Raw genomic sequence first — 24,369 nt, forward strand, 5'->3', positions numbered from 1 at the left:
TGCTGGATGCCGGGTGCAAGACAGTGCAGCTGGAAGTGTATTCACTGAGTCGCAGGCACGACCTTGATGCTGGGACTGTATAACGGACATTATATGCACCTTGCTGAATCCTAACAGTTGTGTACCTTAACACTTGCAAAGTCCTCTGGTTCTAATATAAGAAGTGGCTTATTCAAGGTCACACAGCTAGGATACAGTCAAGTTAAGACCCGGGTCTGTGACTCTCTACTTTGCATAGCCCATGAGCCTGATGTGAACTTAAATGAGACCATGCAGTAGAAGCTTCTAGCTCAATGTCTGGTACATAAAACCCAACAGAAGATTGGTGCTTCAGATGTTCTAGGATCCCAAAGCACCCTGAGCAAGTGTTCAGCTTTCAGGTTTGCTGGGTCTTTGTGTCCTCTCAGTAGTCAAGCAGGGACCCCTGTCTTTTGTTTCTTTGTGTCCCCACCTTCCTGATCTATGCTCTGAGGTGAGGCTCAATTGAACAAGTGAATAGCTGCTCCCCCCACCCACACACCTCCCTGCCTCCACCAGCTTGGATAGAAACTTCTGATGTGGCTGATCACTAGCTGTCCTCCACCACTAATCTCTGTGGTGGATGACCACCCCCCCCCCGGCCCTGCCCCCCGCACCGGCTCAGCTCACCATGAGGCAAAGTGATACTGGCTCCATCCAAGATGGCCTGAGCCAGCTCGTGGTCATTGGCCTCGGCAGCATAGGCAGCAGCCTTGAGGGCATCCCAGATCTCCTTGCGGCCCTCAAAGGCAGGTGCCGTGTCCCAGAATTCATCCCGTTTGCTCCGAAGCTGCCCATCGGTCATGGGGTAGTCACTCTTCCATTTGAGCCGTTCCTTCTTCAGGGGCTCATTGCGTCCTAGACAGGGCACAGGGACAGGCTCAGCATCTCTAAAGCCACCTGGGTTACAATTCACCTTCTCACTAGCCCCTCACCACTTGAGGCCAGGCCCTGGTCTGCCTAACACCCCACAGCACTGGCTCCTTAGTATTTAGGTCTCTGGGCCCCTCCTCAATAGCAGGGAGGAGTCTGGAAACCCAACTTAGGGATATAAGATAAGTTTGTCAGCAAAGTATTTGCAGATGCTCCTCAACTTACAATGAGGTTATGTATGGATAGTTGAAAATATCTGAAGTCAAAAGTGCATCTGTTCACCCAACTTCCTGAACATCACAGCTTAGCCACATACTGCGGAATGTCGGTTGTTTCCCTTTGTGGTCATGTGGCCCAGTGGGCGCTGCCACTGCCCAGCATGGAGCGTTGCTGGCCAGGGAAAAGCTAAAAATTCAAAATTCAAGGTGTGGGTTCTACTGAATGTGTATCATTTTTGCAGTCTCAGGAAGTAAAAAAAAAAAAAAAAAAAAAATCTAAGCTGGGGACTTTCTGCACACCTTTGCTTGTCATTGAAGTTTTAATTTTACTCTTTCTTTGAGTATGAAGTAACATATGTTCAGCATAAAAGAAATGTGGAAAGAATGTAGATGTGTAAAAATAGTAACAGCCACCATTTATAGAACTGACATGTGCCAGATCACAGGCTGGGCACTTTGGACTTGTTCTCTTTTTTGCAGCACTGGAGACTGGACCCAGGGCCTCGCACACACCAGGCCAGCATCCTACCACAGAGCTGCAGCCCCAGTCCTCTTTATTCATTTGACCTTCGCAACAACCCAATAGATTGGGAAACTAAGACTCAGAGGGTTTGTCATTTGTCTAAGGACACATAAGTTCTGACTTAATGCAAGACTTTAACTCCAAAACCCAGCCTCAGACAACCGAGGGGAAAATTACTCAGAATTCCACCGTTTAGAAGTAATGACTGCTGACACCTACACATTCCTTCCAGCTACCCTTTCCCCATTTTTCTCAATATAGTTGAGTTTGTATTATTACATTTCTTTTTATCCCTTGTTCCAGAAAGAACTTAAGACATTTTTGTGCCAATATACTACTTTCTTTTCATCTCATATTTATATTACTGCCAACTTCCACATGATTAAAAATTATAAGCAGTTTGAATGTCTTGTTACTAACTTGCTGCCATACAGATAGTTACAATGGTCCCCACCCCTATGGGCCTGGGGCTGGAACCCAGGACCCAGGACCCCACACATGCTAGGCAAAATGCCCCACTAGTGAGCTACAGCCTCAAACTAGCCCAAGACATTTTTTTTTAAATCATAACCAACCAACCAATTTCTACAGCATCTGAAGAAGAAAACATTTCTGTCAAATGTCAATTTTCTTGTTACCCAGCTCCAAGTGACCTCCAAGATAGCCCTGGACCCTCAAAGGTGTCTGAAGGCTCAGACATCTCAAAGCTAAAGGCAGAGTGACAACACGAGCCAGGTGGCAACACTCACTAAAGCTGGGGCTGCCTTCAGGCTGCTCCCACTGGCTGGGGCAGGAGGGGGTTACTCAGTGAAAGAGGACAGCATTCACTGGCTACCAACTGTGGGCAAGCACCCCATGTGAGCTCTTCATTTGTATTCACTCTCCCATTTCACCCTTGCATAGCCTTAGGAGGTGGGTATCATTGTTGCTGCTTCACAGATGATACAGAAGATGAAAGAGATTAAATGACTTGCCTGAGCTCTCAAAGTGAAGAGTGACAGAGAGGATTCCACCTCAGGTCTGACTGAATCCTGTGGTTTGCCATCTAAATTCACAGCTACCTATGTGGGCAGAAAACTCTGTGGCCAAACATTCAATTTAAAGTGTTCTGGGGGTTGGAAGAAGGAAAGCAAATCCTCTTTAGAGGAAACCAACTTCAAACCAGGCCTCAAAAAATTCCCAAAATAAAGTTTCAAGGAAAAATAATAATAAGGGCATAGTTAAAAAGCAAACAAAAACATCATATGCAAGGGAACAGTGTGAGTCAGCAGACAGAAAATCAGACAACGAAGACCTCAGACTGGAATTTATCAGACAGATTACAAAATACTGAGTTTAAGAAATGAGAGCCTTAAACACATGGATTAAGGCTAGGAGATCATAAAGAATTCCCGAGAGTAGGGCTCGGAGATGCACACTTGTAATCCCAGTGATTCAGAACGCTGAAGCACAAGGATCATAAGGTTGAGGCCAGCCTCTGCAATTTAGCGAGGCCCTGTCTCAAAATTTTTAAAAAAAATTAATAAGGGCTAGAGAAGTAGCTTAATGGTGATGAGCCCCTGCGTTCAATTCCCAGTATCAAAGAAGAAAAGAAACTTCCTAGAAAAAGAGAGGCTTGGGACATTTTAATTAATTTATTTTATCTAAAAAAATTTTTGGTAGCAGGGATTGTATCCAGGGGTACTTTACCACTGAGCTACATCCCCACACTTTTTTTATTTTGAGACAGTGTTTTGCTAAATTTCCAAGGCTGGTTGTGATCCTCCTGCTTTAGCTTCCCAATCTCTGGGATTACAGGCATGCACCACTGCATACAGCTGGGGCATTTTAAAATGTCCACCTTTTAGCTCTGTTCCTGACTCTGAAATAGCTGGACTGTAAACTGAAGAACACTGAGCTCTAGCTGGACATGCATCTCTTTCTCTCAAACCAAAGGATTTATCTTTAAAATAAACAGTCTCATGGTGGCCCTTTCAAAGTTGTCACCTCTTGAATTATTCTTGAAGCAGCTTTCAGGATCACCTCCCCTTTACCCAGAGAGAAGCTAGTTTTCCAAACTGTCATTTATGCACTTCTCACCCATGGGTGGACACTGCAAGCGAGCCTAAGTATTAACTGCATCTGCAGTGACCCAGGTCACAAGGGTGTAGAAACGCCTCACCCCACACACAGGGCACTTGGAGTGGAAGGTATTAGAATGGGGTGATGGTGGTGGGCAGGGGGTCAGGCAGGGTTAATGCAGGAAAACAGCAGGAACCCAACCAGCTCCATCTCAGCGTCTTTGCACTTCTGTGCCACCAGAGGGCAGCCAAAGCACCTCTGGGCCAGTGTTGGCCCCCTGCATCAGTAAGTCAAATGCAGCAGAAAAAATATCTTAACACTGAGTTCTCCGGGCACAAAGTTAAGCATACACAGGAGACATGCCCTAATGTCCAAGCTCAAATACTGGTGCATACAATCTTAGGTAGAGACTCAGATGAAAACGGAAAAGGAAGCTTTCCCTCTAAGTAAATGGATGATGACATTTTAATTTCAAATACTTATAACAAAAGGGTATTTTATAGTTAGTTGAGTCAAAAAAAATTGGCAGTGGAAAGGATGTGAACTCATATGCTGCACAAACTGGTACAAGCCTTATGAAGGGCATTTGGAATAATACCTTTGGCTCAACTATTTTGTTTCTAAGAATTTATTCTAAGAAAATAATCACAAGAAGTGTGTATGGTGAGGATTTATAAAGATTTTTAGCAGGGAGAGCTAGACACAGCATCAGGAAAAAAAGGTGAAATAAAATCTGCATCTGTACGAAGGATCAGTGGCAGCCATTTTGTGATAGTGAGGAAGGATGTGGAGTAACATGGGGAATGTTCATAACATAGCGAGAAAACACTCCAGAATAATAGGTGCTCTGTGTTTCAGTTTTTGCTTCTAAAAAAGTATGCATGATGAGTGGGCATGGTGGTGCTGGACTGGGAGACAGGGCAAGACCCCCACCTAAAATTACAACAACAAACCAATAAAAAGTATGCATAATTATATACATATTTAAAAAGACCAGAGAAATTCACAATCAAAATATTAACAGTAGTTATATATCTGATTGGCAATTACCAGTGACTTTTTTTTGGTTTATATTTTCCAAGTTTTCTACAATGAGAACTTCTTGTGTTATTAACAGAATAATACAACGAAAGTCGTTTGTAAGGAAAGATGTACGTGGGGTTCTGAGGAACAAACACAATAAAGTGGAAAGAGAGTGGGGCTGAAGCGGTGGAGCAAGAAGCCTGAAGCTTCCTTGGCAGCTCGGGGCAGCTTTGTCTAGGGCCAGGGCAGGTTCTGCTGGAGTCAGCAGCAGAAGTATCCAGTAGCTTCTGCTTAGGACTCCACCTGTTCTAGATAAGCTTCACTCAAAGACAGAGTAACAGAAATGGTCCCTAATCTTAATGAAGCTCACAAAAGAGCTTTCAAAAAATAAGTAAATAAAAGTTCATGCTAGTCAAGGCTTTCAACTGCATGGGGAGGCGGTGGGGCAAAACACTCACAAAAATCATGGGCTTCTGTGACTATGGTAGGCAGCAACAGCAGAAGATATCCGTGACTGGGCAGACAATGTGTGTCTGCATCCAGAGGCAGAAAGGCTCCACACCTCCTGCATTAGAATCTCCCAGGGTTCCAGTTAAAAAAGCAGTTTGGGGAGCCGGGGATACAGTTCAGTAGTAGAGTATGTGCTCAGAATGTGCGAGACCCTGGGTTCCATTCCCGGCACCAAAAGAGAGGGAAAGAAAAGGTAGATTCACAGGGCCAAGGTCAGATGCCCGAATCAGAGCACTAGGGGCTGGGCTGGGGTGTGAACTTGATTCTGTTTTAAGAATCTATTTGTAAACACAGCAGGACAGAAGTGGAGATAGCGTGTTCGAGCTCACTGTAATATAAATCAGCTCAACACGAGGTCTCCAAAGCTGCTGCCAGGAGCAGATCTGGGGAGAGAAGGGGAGAGCGCAAAGGGCACCACGTCTGTGTTGGAGGAGGATAATGATGGTGGATGCTGTGGCTTGGCCTCCATAATGAATGGTCTCTGGTGATCCCACCCTAAGGGAGGGCACTGGGAGGGGAGCGGGAGAGAACACTGAAGGGCCTTTCCCACCTGCCTGGAGCTGGCGTGCGTCTGAGTGTGTGCACTCTCAACGTCTGACACGTTCCAGAGTGTACAGCAGGGGGATTTTCTCAGACACAGGAAAGACAGCTGGTGGCTTGAAGCTTGCTGGGTGGTGCCTCTCCTCTGCAGCATCTGGTGAGCTGAGAGTGGAACTGACAGACGCACAGGGAGCACGGTGGGGAACAGTGCAGGAATGACAGGAGAGGCCAGGGGGCAGCATGGAAGGGCGAGGAGAGGTCCACAGGAGGCTCCTGCACTTCTTGATCTCAGAACCCAAGAGATCCTTCCTGTGGCTTCTGGGACTGACATAACTGAGCCCCTGGGATGGGACACTATGCCTGAGACCTGCCAAAGGGAGGAGAGATTTCCCAAGACAGTACACCCAAGCCAGGAGACAGGCCTATTTATACCTGTGGCAATCCCCCGGCTATTTCCACACTGGGTTACCAAGCTTGTCCCTAGGCCCTTGTTTCAGGGATGGGGCCAACAGTGTCCTTCTCAGAAGTACCAATTATGGACAAGTCTTGGCTTGTTCTGCTGATGTGAGGGATGAAGCTCCAGGAAGAAGGCAGGAGTCGGAGCCTCCCTGACCCCTGGGCTTGAGGGGTCCTTCAATCAGATGCAGAATCAAATCTTTCCACCCTCCTCCTGCCCACCCCAGCAGTCACAGCTGGAATGCAGATGGCCTGCCAGTACCCACCTGCAGAAGGGATAAGAAGTCAGAAAGAACAGCAGGCCCTAGAAGGATCAGCACAGCCACAGAAGGCAGGGAAACAAGCCCAGGTAATCCCTTCAGGAAGAGCAGTATTTATAGTCAGACTTAGCCGGGGATGACCCTTGAGCCTGTCTACCCTTGCAAGGGAAAGGGCTGGTACAGCTCTGCTCAGGTGGAGCCTCTTTGGGGCCTGTAGGCCTTGCCTTCCCATTCATCCCCTGGGGCCCCAACTCCAGGGCTTAGGGAGGGAGAAGGGTAGAGCCCGTTGCTAAGTGACAGGCCAGACTTCCTAAACTGCATCCCCTCCAGGGGCACACTGGGCCCCGAAGGTCCTGGGCAGGGCTGGAGGACTATGGCAGAGTGCTCCCCATCCTCTGGGAGCCCTGTTCTTGACTCCAGGAAGGCGCCAGGCCCAGGGCATCTGTTCCTCTGCCATGATCTTGTTCAGCGGCCCAAGGCTGGGACCACCTCCAGTTCATCTTACAGGTCCCAGGGGCAGGCTGGCATCTGGCACGCCTCAGGAGGAGTGAATGAAGTGAGCAGACAGTTTAGGGAAAGAGGAGGAGCTGCCGGGAAGAAAACCCTGCAAATGAGGAGCAGCAGACTCTGTTTTGTGAAGAACCCTCACTGAACAGGAAGAGAGGGAGGAAGGAGAAAGGAGCCAGACAGAGGGGGTCAGAGTCCGGCACTGAGGGGTACAGTGTGGAGGATGAAGGGCTGGTGCCAGAATGAGCCCAGGGAGGGCTGGAACCTCTGCGGCCAAGGAGCCGAGGCACAGCCAAGAGAAACGGACCTGTGGGGAGGCATGGCCGGCCACAGGAGAGACAAGGGGGCACACAGGCGCACAGGGACAGGGCCGCTTGCTCCACGCGGCTCACAACCTGAGCATTCACCCAGCACAGAACCTGGGCATGCTGGGGAGGACAGGCCTATATCTGCTCTCTGTCCTGTGCCTCCCTCAGGGTCCCTGGAAAGACAGGCAGGGGACAGCGGGTCACCCCAGGACTGGGCACTCTTGGACCACACCCCAGCCCATTCCTGAGCGAAACTGACCTAAGCTCTACTACAAACAGAAGCCCTGCATCCTTAGGGATCCACCTGCCACCCCACCAACAGCCCCTTCTCTAGGTTGGCGTGGAGAGAAAACTCACAGGTAGAGTGAAACAGGGAGAGTTTGGGAAATTACCAAATTTCTTTGTTTTACATCATTTTTTAAATTATAGCTCTTCTTTTCTTATGGTGAATGCATTCCCATCTTCATTTTGTACTGATGTGCTTGTCCCCAAGTGCAACCAGGGTCCTGACTGGAACATGAATAGGCCAGTGTGAGCAGTTCTAGAGGGAAACTGACCACGCATGCTTTTTGGCAACTGAGACTATGGATCACTCAGTAAAGGACACCACAGCCTCTGCTATCTCACACAGGGGCTGCAGAGGAGGACAGTGGGGCTTCTCTCTGGGTATTGACCATCTATCTGCAAGAATGTGGGTGAATGACCTCCCAACTTAAGCCTCAGTGTTTCCATCTGCAGAAAGGCTTGACACTACCCCCCACCCCCGCCACCTTGTGGCCACTGCAAGGACTAAGTGACAGTACTCTGCCCAGTGCTTAAAATATGGCAGCCACTATGTCACTAACAATCAAGTCAACACTGCTTATTACCATGATGCAACTAAAGGGTATCATCTTTTTTTTCCCCCATGAAGTTGCTGTGAGTTTGAAAACCTCTGCTGTCATGAACTTTTCGTCTGCACCGCGCAGTGCTGGAGAATTCTGGGGTTAGCTAAGGCTGCTTGACAGGGACAACGAGCAGGTTTGATGGATGCTGCTTCCCTGCATAGCACAGGGTCAGCACTTTTCCTGAGGCAGAAGAGGGAGGATGGTGGCTAATAAATAAAACAGGAACTCCTGGGGTTGCTAGAAAGGTCTCCTGTGGCCAGCTCCTTTGGGATTTCAGGGGTGAGAGGCATGGGTCCTCTGCCACTGTGCTGTCCACAGCCCACAGGCAGCCCTGACTCCCTGCTGTCAGAGGGCCTGGTGCTCACTGGGTTGGTATCCAGAAGCCCACGGACCAAACGTGATGCCCAGGATTCCATTCCACTTGATGTTGACTGCTACAAGCACTTCTCTCCTATGTGCCACTCTACCAAGGCATGACCTTCAGGGTAGGGCAGGATCCCCAAGCTGGAAGCGACCAAGTCACTGGCCTAGTTGCTTCATTTTACACAGGAGAAAACCAAGGCTCAGAGGTGATGTGACTTTCCCAGGTCCCACAGCTGTTTCCCAGGCGTGTGTGTATGTGTATGGGGAGGGGAAGCTGATTTTTAACTAGAAAATGAAATTGTCAGGGCCTGGACACACAGAGATGACTACAGGAAAAGCAGCAGCCACAACACGCAGCAGGAGTCAGTGGGGAGCAGTCACAGGTCTGCTCTAGCATTCCAGTGCCCCCAGAAAGGAAGGGAATCCAAGAATGGGGCCCTCCCAGAACACTGCACAAGTCCGTGTGCCTAGGTCTCCCACAGGCTTGAAGAAACAGACCCACAATTCAGCACTTAAAGAAACACAAGACCCCAATTCAGCACGGTTGGTTTGCAGCTTGGTGAAGAAGACCAACCTCTTACCCTACACAACACTCCTGGCTGGTGGTGAGTCTCCATCTGGGGAGCTCAGTATGTCATAATCCATTGCTGGATGAATCTGATGGTTAAAAAACAAATAGCAATTACAGTTATCTTCCCACTGAGCTACATGGAAGGCCTAGAACAGAGATAATACCTAGAATCTGAGGGCACAGAGGCTCCTTGACTACAAGAGGTTTTGTCCTGATACCTACTGAGGTTGAAAATATTGTAAGTCAAGAATGCATTTAACACACCTATCAAACAAGATAGTTCAGCTGAGCCTACTATCTTAGTCCATTTCTGTTGCTATAACAGAATATCCAAGACTAGGTAATTTATAGAAAAAAAGGTTTTTTGGGGCTTATGGTTCTGGCATCTACTTGACCTTTCATGCTGTACAAATAGCAGAAAAGCTCAAGAGGGGAAGAACAAGTAGGCACATGCAAAGAGAGGAACAGGGCCAAACTCCCATAAGAAACACATTAACTCATTAATGGAGGCAGATCCCATGACCCCAAGGACCTCTTAAAGGCCCTACTACCTCTCAACACTGTTATGCTGGGGCCAAGATGCAGTATGAGTTTGGCAGACATATCACACCCAAATCACAGCACCTACTTTAAACCTGCTCATAACACTTACATTAGCCTATAGCTCAGCAAAGGCATCCAAAACCAAACCTATTTTACGATAAAGTGTTAAATATCTCATGTAATTTATTGAGTACAGAAAGTGAAAAACAGGATGGCTGTGGGTTACTCCTGTACCACTGTGAAGTTGAAAAGTGGGAGTCAACCATCATGGGCTGGGAACTGACTAAAGTTTGGGAGTCAGATGGTCCTGGGTTTGAACACCGTTCCATCCTTCATTTAATTAGCTAAGTGACCTTGGGCAAATGTGTTGGCTTCCTAGTCTCTTCTGGAAGGTAGGGAGTGATCAAAGCCCCACATCTTAGGAGGGTTGAAAGTATCAAAAATATATACACTCGAGTAAATGCACATACACTAATCTAATCAAGAAGATTATACATAATAAATCAACTAACCTAATACCCCAGGTGAGGTCTCCTTAGCACAACACATGGCAGGCTCTTGTTTCAGAAATCTGAAGATAGGTTCACAGAAGAGCACCATTCTAGCTAAGAGGAGGCACTTATCACTGTCACTGTAGTTGCTGCTGTCATTATTATTATTGTCTTGACCTGAGGTCTGTGGGCTCGATTCTCTGGAATAACAGTCTCGCCCCTTCAATGGGCCACCTGATGCTTTGCTGTTCTTCATGCTGAACATCCGTTCCCACTTCCTCCTACTGCTTCTCCCAAGTCTTCAACTTCTTGCATGAGATGCTGAAACTGATAAATTCCTAGAAACATCCAACTTACTAAGACTTAATTGTGAAGAAATGGAATATCTGAACACACCATGACTAGTCACAATACTTCCCAACGAAGAAAAGCCCAGGACCCACTTCCTGGGCTGCTTAGAGTAGTTAGATTAGTTGAGAGGCCCTAAGAGCCTGGGTGAGGTCTATTCACAGCCCCCAGGCTCCTGAATCCCCCCTCCCAGCCCCTCAGCAACATAACAGCAAATTGCTCAGAGCTGACTGGGGCTGGAGGTAGAAAAGGACCCTATAAAATTTCCCTTGGTTGGGGCTGCAAATTGTCTCAAGCACTGTCATTCATTTAGTATGTCCTCCAGCAACGGGTTCTAAGTTACCATCTTTCAGGTCTGTGTCCGCAGTGGGGCCAACTTGAGGCTGTATGATCTTCCAAGCACATCTGCCAAATGCAAATGCCAGTCTTCCATCCACCTTACAGAGATGCAAAAATGCCCCTGGGTTTTTGTGAGCAGTGCAGAGTGCACACACAGACACATGCCATTCTTGACATCTGGAGTGCCATCTTTTTTTTTCTTTTTGTGGTGGTGGGGATTGAATCAAAGGTCTCATAAATGCTAGCAAGGGCCCTACCACTGAGGTAGATCCCCCGTCCTATTATCTATCTAGCTATCTATTTTTGTGGTACTGGGGAAAGAACCCAGGAGTGCTCTCTACCCTTTAGTCCTTTTCATTTTTTATTTTGAGGCAGGTTCTCACCAAGTTGCCCAAGCTGGTCTAGAAATTACACTCTTCCTACCTCAGCCTCTTGAGTATGTGGGATTGCAGGCATATGCCACTGTGCGGGGCTTGGAGCCCGTCTTTTCAAGGATCATCACTGGCTTCACGTGGCACAGTTCAGGACCCAGACATTTCTTTGTGGATTGACAGAGAATTCCTTGCCTGAGCACATTTGTGCTCCAGAGCCAGGCTCAGGCCGCGCAGGCAGCTGTGCCTGACTCATGCCTCCCCTTCCTCCTCTACAGCCATGACTCACCAGCCCTGGCAGGCCTGCACCCTCCTGGTCTCCGGCACTATACGGGCCAGACCCCACTCTGCAGGATGCAGGCCTGAAACCCCCATATCAGCCCTGGGCTGCATGCAGCCTCCTGTGAGTGCTGACATTGTAACTTGACTGTCAGTTCCTGGTGGGCAGACTCTTGAGAGGCATCACAGTGTCGTGTATCAAAAACATGGTGGCCAGGTGCCCACCCCCAGGGATTGACTTAATTGCTCTGGAGTCTGGCCTGAGCATCAGAGAGTTTTAAAATCTCTCCAGGGGTGGTTCTATTAGATGGCCAGGGCTGAGAGGCACTGATCTGGAACTAGGCTGCCAGCCAGGTTGGCTGCTTTGATTGTGTTTAATTAGGTCTCTGAGAGGGCCTGGCAGGGGGCTGCTCAAGGAGAACCCCATGCCTGCCTCAGGCTGACCATCTGGACAGCCAGGCTGGTCAAATGGCAAGAACAGGATTGGGGCTCAGGGCACCCTCTGCTTGGGGAAACCCAGATACACTGCCCAGAGCAGAGTCCTGTCTTAGCAGAAAGGAGAAGGCAAGCCAAGCTCCAAGGCCCAGTGCCTGGGCTGGGGAGTCAGCCTGAGCCCGGCCTTGTCATTCTCCTTACTAACAAGGCCTGCCTTTTCACTCTTCCCACCTCTGACTGAGCAGCCTGAGGCCTGATCTCTCTTGTCCAGTGTGGCCAGCACCCAAACACATTCTTCTGTGGGGACACAAAGGACTCTTCCTCTGGGGCCAAGCCACGGCCCTCTGGACAGAGAATGAGTGGCTCCTGAGGCAAGGGGAATGAGTGGGAGAGCAGAGGGAGGGCCATCTATTTCCTAAGAACCCCCACCCCCTCCCCAGCTGCTCTGGGCACGAAGAAGGGAAAAACCTGACTCATCATTGCTGCTGTGACTCAGAGGCCGGTAACTCCCTCGCCAGACTGGTGGGAAGCAGAGCCCACCAGGGTCTCACAACCAGGATCACAGACCATAGAGCCCAACTCCATCTAGGGAAGCTTCTAAAGGATGCATCCTGACACCACAGCTGCAGGCCTGGAAAGGGTACCTCAATCAACTTGGCCCTCTAATGGTCATATCCTCCAAGGCTGGTTCGGCAACTCACTGGTAATGGGTGGGGATGGGTGGGGAGAAAAACTGAGAGGCGTTGTAACATGGAGAGGTGGCTCTAGAATCAGAGAGGACCTGGGACTACTTCTCAGTGCTACCCTCACTGGGGCAACTAAACATTTGGACCTCAGTTTCCATGACCATAAAATGGAGCAATAATATCCACATGGAAGGATAGTTGTGAGGATGAAGCAGGATACTATGTGTAATCAGTACTGTGTGGAACACAAAGGAGGAGCACAGAAAATAGATATTGTCACTAGTTCTATGTTTTAGGATTATAGTCTTTAAGAATGGGGGTGTAGCTCAGTGGTAGAATGCTTGCCTAGTAAGTTCAAGGTTCTAGGTTCCATCTCTAGTACCACTTAATTTTTTTTTTGGGGGGGGGGGTACCAGGGACTGAACCCAGAGACTCTTAACCACTAAGCCACAACCCCAGCTGTTTTTTGTTGTTGTTTTGTTGTTGTTGTTGTTGATGGGCCTTTATTTTATTGGTTTATTTATTTATATGTGGTGCTTCATATGTGTTAGGCAAGTGCTCTATCACAGAGCTACAACCCCAGCCCCTAGCTGTTTTTTTTTTTTTTAATATTTTTTTTTTTTTGAAACAAGGTCTCACTAAGTTATTTAGGGCCTTCCTAAGTTGATGAGGTTGGCTTTGAACTTGAGATCCTCCTGCCTCAGCCTCCCAAACCACTGGGATTATAGGCATGCACCATTGTATCTAGCAAAAGTTTTTTTTTTTTTAAACATATTTCATTTAATTTACAACGACCTTGTGTGGCAAGAATTAATATTTCCATTTTATAAATGAGGACTGAAGTTTTGGAACCCCAGTAATCCAGCCAGTGGTTTCAGATCCTCTCACTCCTAGCCTACAACTATCTCTGCCTTGCTTGCCAACTCTGCAGGATGGTAAGAATCCCTGGTGACCCTTCCCCTACAAAGCTGACAGGCACAGAACCAGCTCTGCCTCTGGTCCAGAAGGGAAGGCTAGCTGGACACTATTGCCCAGTCCTGCTGGTCTACCCAGACCAGCTCAGCTCTAATGCACTTGGTGTTTCCAGAAATATCCTCACCAGAGCAGATAAGCAGTATACCCAGGCTGCCAGAGCCTCGGATTCCAGAGCTGGAAGAGAACCCCGAATCTGCCATTTATTTGCATGACTTGGGCTTGTTATTTAACCTCTGAGAATCTGTTTCCTCATCTGGAAAATGGGGATACTAATAGTAACTACTTTAGGGGATTAATGAGAACTATGTAATAATCACGACTTTTTAACAATAATGGCTAACATTTAGTAAGTGTTTTCCATATGCCAAGCACTCTTTGAAGCACTTTATATGTATTAAATCACTTAATCCAAAGGTCACACAGCTAGGTGGCAGGCTGGCTCTGATCCGAATAGATCCTGCCTCTCCTGGATGCCAGAGGCCTGGCAGGTATTAAGCGCTCAGCGTATGGGTGCTGGTCTAGCAGAAGCTCAGGAGTCATTTCTAACAGGAATCAATGAATGAACCTCTTCTGACTAACTTCACTTGCATCCACAAGCGTTACTACTGAGTCTATTGTGTACAGCCTAGCTGAGTTATTTGAAGTTCCTGTGAACTGTATAGTAGAAAAATAAAAAACAATTTGTGAAAACACAAGGACTCAAATGAACAGAGCCTCCCCCACCCCCTCTGCAGGAGGATAAAAGGATCCAGATCGCTGGAGGAGAGGCAGAGGCTCCAACCCTGATGGTGCCATGCCCCTCCCCTTTCCTGGAGAAGGTTCCAGATGGGAGGTATCAGCCCATCAGGAGGGGGGGTGGAAATAGCCTGAGGCTCTAGCTGTGCCCTGGCCCCTGGGGGTGGTTGTAGGAGGGCCTCAGGGGCTGCCCAGGCATCTTGAGCTATTTATTTTGGCACCAGCTGAGGAGGTGGATCTGGAAGGTAGGGAGCAAAAAGTGGTTGTGCAGCCTCCAGGAGCGGGCTCTGGCGCCTGCAGGGGGAGCACAGAGAGGCAGGGCCCCAGGCCTCCCCTTGGCACAACCCTGGCCTCCCTCTGGCTAGGAAGCTGAAAGGAGAGGTTCTCCACATCCCTCCATTCGGGCTGGGCCTTCCTCGCCTCTCCCCACAGCAAGGCCTGAGGGAGTGGGTAGGTGAGGCCAGGTCTGAGTTTAACAACCAGCCTCCAAAATTTTTTATACAGAAAACTCTTCCCCCATACCCCAAAGAAAGGCATGAAAGGATTTTAGAGAAGCCTGTTACCTGAGACAGGTGAAGCAGAGCTGTTTTGGGGTGGGGGTTTCACATACATGCCCACCCCTGAGATGTGAGCCTCGGCTCTTACTTGGCGCCGTCTACCCTGGTCCTCTCAGAAAGAACTACTCATGCTGTCAGCCAGCCCTGGCCTGGGCAGTACCCAACTCGGCTCTGTCCAAACTGGAACACCTCAGGCCAGGACAGCAGGAGCACTCCCTGGCAGGGCCTAGCCTGGAGCAGGTCTTCTGGGGCCCTTCATGTGGACGCCCTCTCTCTACCACAGTTCCCAGGGACGCTTTTAGCTTTAAGACTCAACTCAAATCCACTCGGTGGAAAGCCCATGAGTTGCTCCTGAGAGCATAAGGCAGATAAGGCAAGAACTTGGTCCTCCAAACCCTCTAGCCTCTGCCCAAACCACAGACAAACCACATGTGCAAAGATGTGCGTGTACACATACACACAGGCCTCATGTTCTATGAAAAGAAAGAAATGCTGCAAGACACAAGGAGAGAGACTCTCCTAGACCCTGGGGAACTGTTAAAGTAGAAACTGCTTGGATCACTCAGTCATTTATAAAACGTTCACTGCTTATCTACCAGGGCGAGGCATGGTGGATGCCCAGATGAGCATGAATCCCTGACCAGACCAGCTCATCTCATTGTCTGGGCCAAGGCTGAATCACACAGATGATGCATGGCTACCCTTTTTGGTTTTGAAATACATTATGTTCATGCTCACTATTTGCAAAATATTTGAATATTTTGGGAAATACTTGGAATGTGCTACTCTGTGGCACATTTTAAAGAACATACAAAGATATATAAAATACATTCTACTGTCATGTATAACTAAAAAGAACAAATTAAAAACGTAAACATGCAAGGGTCTAAAAAAATAAGTATATAAATTAAAAATTAAAACAAAACAAACAACTAAAACAAGCAGGCAAACAGGCATGTGGTGGAGGGGAGCATGTAGCAAGTATGCTAGCACGGGCTCTGGCCCACCCTCCTCAGTTTAAGCAGCTGCCAAAGGGTTGGGAAGGAGCTGGACTAGATCATCTGCTGAGGGCTCCAAGGGGAGCAAGCTTCGCCCTCAACCTTTCATTTTCAGATTCCCCACCTCACCCTCTGCACACACACAGTAACCTGCCCTACTTTGGCCTCTGCTGCTGCTAGAGGAAGAGGCAGCCTGTAAGCTCTGGGCCTCAGTTTCCCTGAGATAATAATGGTGAGGGGTGAGGGAATGCACCCCTGCAGATGGATCCAATGAAAAGGACCAGTTCCAGGCAGAGCCTCAGGCTATCTGCAGGTTGTCAGCCCTGGATCTGTGGCTATCCCACCCCTGTGCTGATGGGCTTTGCCTGGCAGCTCCCTACTGGACCACACAAGTTCACAAGACCCTGCCACCCCACGCCCAAGGTAACCCAATTCTTCATGGTCAAATGACAGCTGAAGGTGGGCCAGAGAGAACTAAGGTGGGAGAGGGTGATGATTACTGGCTGCCAGGGTGCCAGGCCCAGACAAAAGGTTCATGGCCCAGATTGATTTCAACACATGATTCCTAAACACCCACTGTGGTGGTGATCATGCCAGGCCCTCAAGGGCCCAAGAAACTTAATTAGTTTAAGAATGTCTAAGGTTTAAAGAGTGTCTCCTCCTGGGCAGGTGGTGGTGGGTGATGCACGCCTGTAATCCCAGAAACTCTGGAGGCTGGGGCAGGTAGATTGCAAGTTCAAGGCCATCCTGGGAACTTAGCAAGACCCAGTCTCAGAACAAAAAGAGTCAGGGGTATAGGTCAGTGGTAGAGCACCCCTGGTTTTAATCCCCAATATTGTAAAAATAATAAATACAGGAAGGAAGGAAGGAAGGAAGGGAGTGAGTGAGTAAGTAAGTTAGTTTTCTTAGGCTTTGACTGATGACCTGACTCTAGGGGGCTCCCTGCTCCCCACCTTGGCCATTCTCCTAACTCGGCCACTGTGAACTCACTTTGCTGCCCAACTCCCCCACTGGCCAGCTGGAACATCAGCACCTCAAGGCAGAGCCCTGGTCTCTCCTTCACAGTTGCCCTGGCCCCTGACAGAGTGGGTCCTCCATACTGTTGAATAAATGGATGAGTGGAGGAACACATGAATGACTGCACCACAAGACAAGCAGAGAGTGGCATAAAGGAGGCCTGGAAGGCTGTGGGCAAGAAAAGGAGAGAAGGGTTTCTCTGGCAGGACTTCTTAGAGGAAGCATGACCTGGTGAGCTTGGCCTTGCGAAGATGTTTCAGATGGCAGGTACAGGAGCAGCCAAGGCCTGCAGCGAGGCTAGGACAGCAAGTGCAGCCAGCAGGACAGGACAGGGTACAATGAGTGGATCCACATCCCACAAGGTCCTGATCCCACTCATGAATGAGCCTCCTACTGAACAGTGGTCCTTACTCTCTGTTGATAAACCAGGACTCCAAAAATATCTGAACACGCGTCCACAGTGTTGGCACCTGCAGGATCACCCTGTCTTCTAGTCTTTGTGCCCTGGCTGACTGGCTCCAGTCCTAACCCACTGTTCCACCATAGGGATGGGGGAAGAGGTGGAGGATAAAGGGGAATTCCCAACCTTGTCATGACAAAGATCTTTCATTAATTCCCCCCCAGGTCACGAACTAAGTTCTCTCCAACTATGTTTAGATGAAACATTAATTTCTTAACAATAGAAATGCTAAGACATATGTCAATTAAAACTTTGGACCAACATATGGAAACTAGAGACACTAGTCCCGATGCTGCGCTGACAGGATGCCAGTCCAGAAAAGATGTTTGGGTCAACCTGAATGTCTCTGTCTCTCAGTGTTTCAAGGCCAGGAGATGGAGCAGCAGCACAGGAACTAAGAGACATGGCCAGGGGAAGAAACAACAGGCAGAAAAGCCCAAAGGCCTGCAGTCTCTCACATGCAGAAGACATGTCCCCACTGTCCACATGAGTCCTCCTCTTCCAAGGAAAGGGCATTGTGGGCTCAAGGGAGTGGAGGGGGAGAAAGGCCACCAAGGGTTTAGACATTAACTGGGAGCAATGTGGCCGTGAGGTGGGCAAAGAGGACTGATTTGATGCCATTTTTATGAAGGGCAGAGATCAGGGCCAGGGTAACCCTTAGGAGTCAGACCCTTGGAGGATGTGTGCCTCCCAAGAAAACTGGCAGCTCCAAACCAGCCTAAGTTTGCAAAGAGAGGCCTGGCACCTACATGGAAAAAAATCTGGACAAATGCACACACCAGTCTTCCCACCAAGGGAAGAGGTGATGGGCCCCTAGCATGCATGTGTGTTTGCCTCAAGCGTTTGTTTAAATGTGGTTTGGTAGAAAACCTTGAGACTTACAGGGAAAGGTGACAGAAGATCCTTGTCATGACAAGGCTGAGACAGCTCTGCTAGGACTTCGGATGCCTTCTACCCACAAGATACCTCTAAAGAAAAGACTGTTTCTAGCTATTTTGGATCAAATAAAGCTCCTATTTAAGCCACTATGTGTGCATTTTACCTCAGATAAGCTGTAAAGAAGTCAGGCATGGAGGCACAAGAATGTAGTTTTAGCTACTAGGGAGGCTGAGCTGGGAGGGCCACATGAGCCCAGGAGTTTGAGACAGCCCTGGGCAACACAGTGAGATCCCAATTCAATAAAACAAAATGAGCTGGAAGAGTAGGACTCGGCTAGGGAAAAGACAGGGTGAGACCAAGTAAGGGATACCAGAGAGGACCTCGAAAAGGCAGGTCTGATCTTCTAGTGGAGCCATCCTTAGGCCACTGTCTTGGGAAGGAAGACAGCTAAGTGGCCAGGAAAGTCACAGCTGGCCCAGCCTGCAATGTTTCCCAGAGTGGCAGGCTGCAGGGTTTGGCCAGCCTAGGGCAGCTGGGCTGTGGCCCATATCACCTGCCATTCCTGCAACCAGTTTGACGAGGGCTTAAGATCTGTGTCAAGTAAGAGCTGAGTCAGACTTGGGGAGGGGGTGGAGTTGCAAAGGGGCAGGGCAGACAGGTCAAGCCTCATTCTCTGGGGAGCGCTCCACCAGCCCCACAGCAGCCTCAGGTCACACTGCCCTGGGCCCCCGGGATTGGGAGAAAGACCACCTCCTGCAGTGGCAAACCCGAGGGAATGCAATGCCCCAGGAGGAAGAGCTCTGCAGAAGGTGGCAGCTGGCAGTTGTGTGCGAGCAGGAGACCACCTGTTTTGCCCCAAACTTCCACCTTGCCATAGATGCCAGACACACTCTGGCAGTGGGCTGAGGAGGAGGCGGCACACCCAGGCAACAGGCGGTATCTGTTTTCAGCACAGCTAGCAAAGGGACAGGGAAAGCACAGGGGTGCAGCTCCCAGCTGGTGAAAAAGGCATCCTCTCAGTTTCAGCTCAGCTGGAGGTCAAGAACTGCTGAGGCTGGCAGACCTGCCCAGGATGCTATTTACTTGCAAGTGAGCATCTCGTCGCCTTGGTGACCTGGGGAAGCACCAGGCAGGAGCCAGCCAGAAGGCCAGAAAGGCACAGCCCTCTCTGTGCGAGCAGTGGGCCTTGACCTTTCCAGCTGGGAAAGTGGATACAAAGCATTCCTCCCTTCCTGGTCCCTGACCATGGGCCAGGCACTACACAGGCCTGTGTGGACCATAAAGGCGCACAAGGCTACATTCTGTCTTCGGGAGAACCCAAGACATACCCAGAAACAGGAACAGAAAATCAGAAAGTGAAGGCCACAGAGTCATGAACAAAGACCAACAGGGCTGTGAAGGAGGGACTATATTAGGGGGAAAGATGTGGAAAAGGCTCTGGAGGAAGATGGCATTAAACGACAAACAAGCCAGCACATCCCTGTGGACAGATGGCCCCTGCTGCCTGGCTACTCCACAGCCAAGTGACAGCAGACCCAGCGCACCTTCTTTCAGGGGCTTCCTCTGGCTGGCTGCTTTCCCCCATCGGGTCAGTTCCCACCTCACTGTCTCACTTTTCAAACCCTCAGTATCCCACTGGGCTGTCTCTTCTGCCTGAAGCTGCCCATCAGGTTGTCCAACTATACGTCCCCCAGTGTCACAATGTCCTGCTAACTGAGTCTTCCTGCTGCCTTGGTCTCCAAGTCCACAGTCCTATCCTCTTCATATCCTGGGCCAGTTTCTCCATTTTGGAACCCATCTGGAGACCACCGTGCAAGGGCGGAATCTTAAAACCCCACCACACAAAGTTCTGTCACAGGCTTCATGTTTCTCCCTCCCTGGAGACCCAAAACTACAAGGCAGCCTGCCCAGGGCCTAGGAACTGTTATCAGTTTCCAGAGTCACTAGGCACTTTCTCCAGCAGCAAAGTCAGACCCAACGCCCAGAATCAGGCCAAGGAGTGGTCTGAAGGCTGCAGCCAAGGGCCAGACCCCATGACCTGGCAATGCCAAGCACAATCGGGAGCCCTTTCCTTGCCAACTTTCTTATGTTTTCTATTATTGAAAAGATAACATATGCCAATGGAGAGACATCATATAATAGAAACCTAAAAAGAAAAAAACAAAACCGTAAGTCTTCTATACCCTATCACCTAAAAATAACCAGCAAGAACACAATAAGGTATTTTCTTTTCTGTTCTTCTCAATTCACATTCATATTCCTGGGATCATATGGTATGTATAACTGACACTTCTACCATTGTGATGTTCTCACTCCTGCTTTCATTTTAATCTGATGCCAGCTGCTGGCCCACTGATTCTCAACCACATGCTGCTGGTCAGATTCACCTGCACCGCTCCACACAAATACCAGGGTTTTACCCTAAATACTGACTCTGCAAATAAAAGAAATTCATCCAGAATAAATAAGACACTTCAAAAAAATTCTTCTTCCCCCACAGTTCTAGGGATTGAACCCAAGGATGCTCTACTACAGAGCTACATCCCAGCCCCTCCCCCCTTTTTTTTATTTTAAGACTTTAGCTAAGTTGCCCACGTTGCCCTTGAACTCGTGATTCTCCCATTTCAGCCTCCTGGGGTGCCACTGCACCTGGCTTGGAATCTTTATTTAACAAAGAATCATCTAATAAATATTTATTGAACATTTATAATGTGCTACATGCTATATAGGAAGTACTTCTTCATAACCAAAAGCTTATATCATTATTCATTCATTCATTCATTCAAAAACATGTATTGAGTTTCTACTATGTACTAGGCCTCATGCCAGGGAGCAGGGATAGGAAGTCAAGAAGATAGGCTCTTAAGGTTAGAGTTAATAAGGAAGACAGGCATATAAAGAGATAGCTAGAATCTGATGTCCAAGAGCAGGGAGAGTGATGTGCTGCACCCACAGATTCAAGCAACCACAGATTGAAATTTTTTTTTTTAATTGCATCTGAGGGGCTGGGGATATAGCTCAGTTGGTAGAGCACTTTCCTAGCATGCACAGGCCCTGGGTTCAATCCTCAGCATCACCACCCTCCATAAAAAAAAGAAAGAAAGAAAAATTGCATCTGTACTAAATATGCAGACTCTTCTTGGGGTTATTCCCTAAAATACGTAGTATAATCTCTACAAGGGACTTGAGCATTAGCAGATCTTGGTGGTGAGGAGATCCTGGAGGCAGTACCCCAGAAATAACTGAAGTACAACTACATACAGTAATCATGGGAACACAGGAGTGGAGTCTTACTCAGTGAGTGGCAAGTGGCAGGTCCTGAAGTCTGCTCTGACTCCCAACAGATGAGTTAGCCAGGCAAAGGGCACGGGGATCTCACGGTGGCAGAAACAGCACAGGCCCATTCTGAGCTCTGAGGAAGCAGGGTCTGGGGAGCAGCCACCAGGGCTGCTAGCATGGATCATACCAGGCAGGAGGAGGTCAGAAATGAAGCCCAAGAGGAAGCAGCGGTGGGGCAGGGAGGTCCATTAGGCCAGCGATATGGTTGGACATTGCCCTCAAGAGATGGGAGAACCTCTGAGGAGGTGAAGCAGAGAAAGGCATGCATTGTGACAGCTCACTCTAAACTCATGAGGACGAGTATTTTAGGGGTCTGGATTGCAAGCAGGAAGACCAGTTAGGAGGCTGCTGCCATAGCAGAGGGGTGAACATAGTGGCCTAGACTTGGGTTTTGCTGAAGGCTTATAATGTGGCAAGTGGAGTTTTGATAACAAGGGAGATGAGGGGATAGATTTGAGAGGCACTTCAGTCACACATTAGATTGTTTTCAATTTTTTACACAGGAATGAAAGTCTTCATACATAAAGCTTTGCCCACACTTCGGCTTGATTCCCTATGATGAGGTCCTCCTTGTGGAACTTCTAGGTCAAAGAGTGGGGGCTATTTTAAGGTTCCCAATGCCTTTGCCAAACTGCTTTCCAGAAAGACGACCAATTCCCACTTCCACCAGCAGTGGAAGGGTCTAACTGCCTGTTAGACTATCTTAGGCTCCAAACAAGAAAGAGAGAGGTCAGCTCACATATACCTCAAAGACAAGCTCCTTTACATGTTCCAAACAAAACTACTGGGGCTGGGGTTGTGGCTCAGTGGTAGAGCCTAGCATGAGTGAGGCACTGGGTTCGATTCTCAGCACCACATATGAATAAATAAAATAAAGGTACATTGACAACTAGGAAATATTAAAAAAACAAAAACAAAACTACTGTGCCCAGGAGCAGGTCTCCAGACTGCAGCAACAGCACCCCAGGCTGAGGGGCTGTGGCTCTAGAGACGGACTAGGATCTGGAAAGGGGCACTCTCCTGCTTCGTCCCATCTTCCTTGCTGCTGCCAGGAACCTGGTTAACAACGTTGTCACTCCCCCGCTCAAAAATCTTCCAGGGGTCACCACTGTCTTGGCAGAACTCCTTGACATGGAAATCATGTTCCCCAAAATATAATCTTCAGTGCACATTCCCACTGTTCATGCATTCAGTTTTTCAACAATTACTTGAGTACCTACTATCTGCACAACAAAACAAAGTCCTTGTTCTCATGCAGTTCACATTCTAGAAGAATCATCATGCACACAGCGTGTTTCAGGTATCCATATGTGTTATACTAAAAATAAAGCAGAAAATGGAGCCACGAGAGGGGACACAATTTTGGAAAGCATGATTAGGGAAGGCCTCTATCAAGTAGACAGGTGCAAAAGCCAGAGTGGAGCAGGGACTGAGCCATGTGGACATCTGGTGCATGTTCCGCTCTCACTCCCTTCCACCACACTCAGACCACACCACAGCCGCCAACCCTCATGGACTCCCAAGTTTCCACACCTCTGATGTTGATTCTCCCTCCTGAAGACCCCTCCTCCACCTGTTGGCACTGAAGGCCTCTATGCCCAGCTCATATTACCTCCTCTATGAAGCCCTCCTGAGCTTCCAAGCCAGACCTGCTGTCAGCCCTCTCCTCCACAGTCCTTGGGACTGAGGGCACATCAAGTCCATGGGTGGTCCTTTAGCTCTGTATCTGCAGTGCCTAGTGTGTGCCAAGAGAGAACTTCTATTTTGGCATCGGCAGACTGTGGGTTTCCACACATGCCCTCTCCAGACTACACTGAAGAGTTGCTGAAATTCAGAAATTGCCCGACAGCCTCTGGTTCACCAAGTTTGTGTAGCACAGATTCTGGCACACAGATGTTCACCAAGTGGGGAGGGCATGTATGTAAGTTGTCAAAGACACAGCAGGCACATTACTGACAAGGACACATTCTCCTCTCAGCACAGGCAAGTGAAAATTCTCTCCATCTTTTGTAATAGGACTGTTAAATGTCTATCCAAATCCTTCCCTTTGTCTTGAGCACATTGTGGCCTGTAGAGACTGTGTTCCCAAACTTCAAGCAGCCAGGGTAGCTATGTGACTGCACTGTTGTCACGGGAATGTAAGCTGAAGGGACTGGTGCCATGGTGGACCTGGGCTTAAGGACAGTGGGCATTCCTTCTCCACCCCCTGCCCTCTCTTCTGCTGGCTGGACCCCAGACACGGTGGTAACTCAGATTAACCACACAGGCAACAATTCCACAATGGAGCAGTACCTCTCCAAGGGAACTGGATCCTGGTGTGGCCACAAGCGGCCAAGCTGCCCCTCCCCTGTCTGTGCATGTCAAAGACATCAGATCCATTACATGAGACAGGAAAAGAAGCTTCCATAAGCCACTGTATCCTTGGGCCCCTGAGACACAGTGGAGCTTTACACTAATGAATGCGCTCACCTTCACAGGGTGGGTGCCAAGCAGCAAGGAGACCGAAGCCACTAACATTCTCAAGAACATTTATTATTGCCTAGTGAGAGGAACGGTGAGTCCAAGTTCCTAGTAAATCCAGTAAGGTTTAGAAGAGTCACGAGAGGAGGTGAGGGCTGGGGTGGTGGCTCAGTGGTAGAGCACTCGCCTAGTATGTGTGAGGCACTGGGTTTGATCCTCAGTACCACATAAAGAAATAAACAAATAAAATAAAGGTATATGTACATCTAGAGAGAGGGGGCTGGGGCTGGGGCTCAGCGGTAGAGTGCTCACCTAGCACATGCGAGGCTCTGGGTTTGA

The 24,369-nt window shown here is 48.7% G+C and overlaps 1 protein-coding gene across 1 annotated transcript in view; it reads right to left on the reverse strand.

The window, feature by feature from the left end:
- Ubtd1 (ubiquitin domain containing 1) overlaps window positions 1–24,369 on the reverse strand; it is a 53,259-nt gene that overhangs the window by 1,721 nt on the left and 27,169 nt on the right. Inside the window, exon 2 of the mRNA XM_027930213.2 lies at window positions 649–876. Coding sequence (XP_027786014.1) covers window positions 649–876 — 228 coding nt within the window. The remainder of the gene's footprint in view (window positions 1–648; window positions 877–24,369) is intronic.

Source organism: Marmota flaviventris, chromosome 4 (assembly GCF_047511675.1).
Source record: "Marmota flaviventris isolate mMarFla1 chromosome 4, mMarFla1.hap1, whole genome shotgun sequence".
In the NCBI taxonomy this organism is placed as follows: domain Eukaryota; kingdom Metazoa; phylum Chordata; class Mammalia; order Rodentia; family Sciuridae; genus Marmota; species Marmota flaviventris.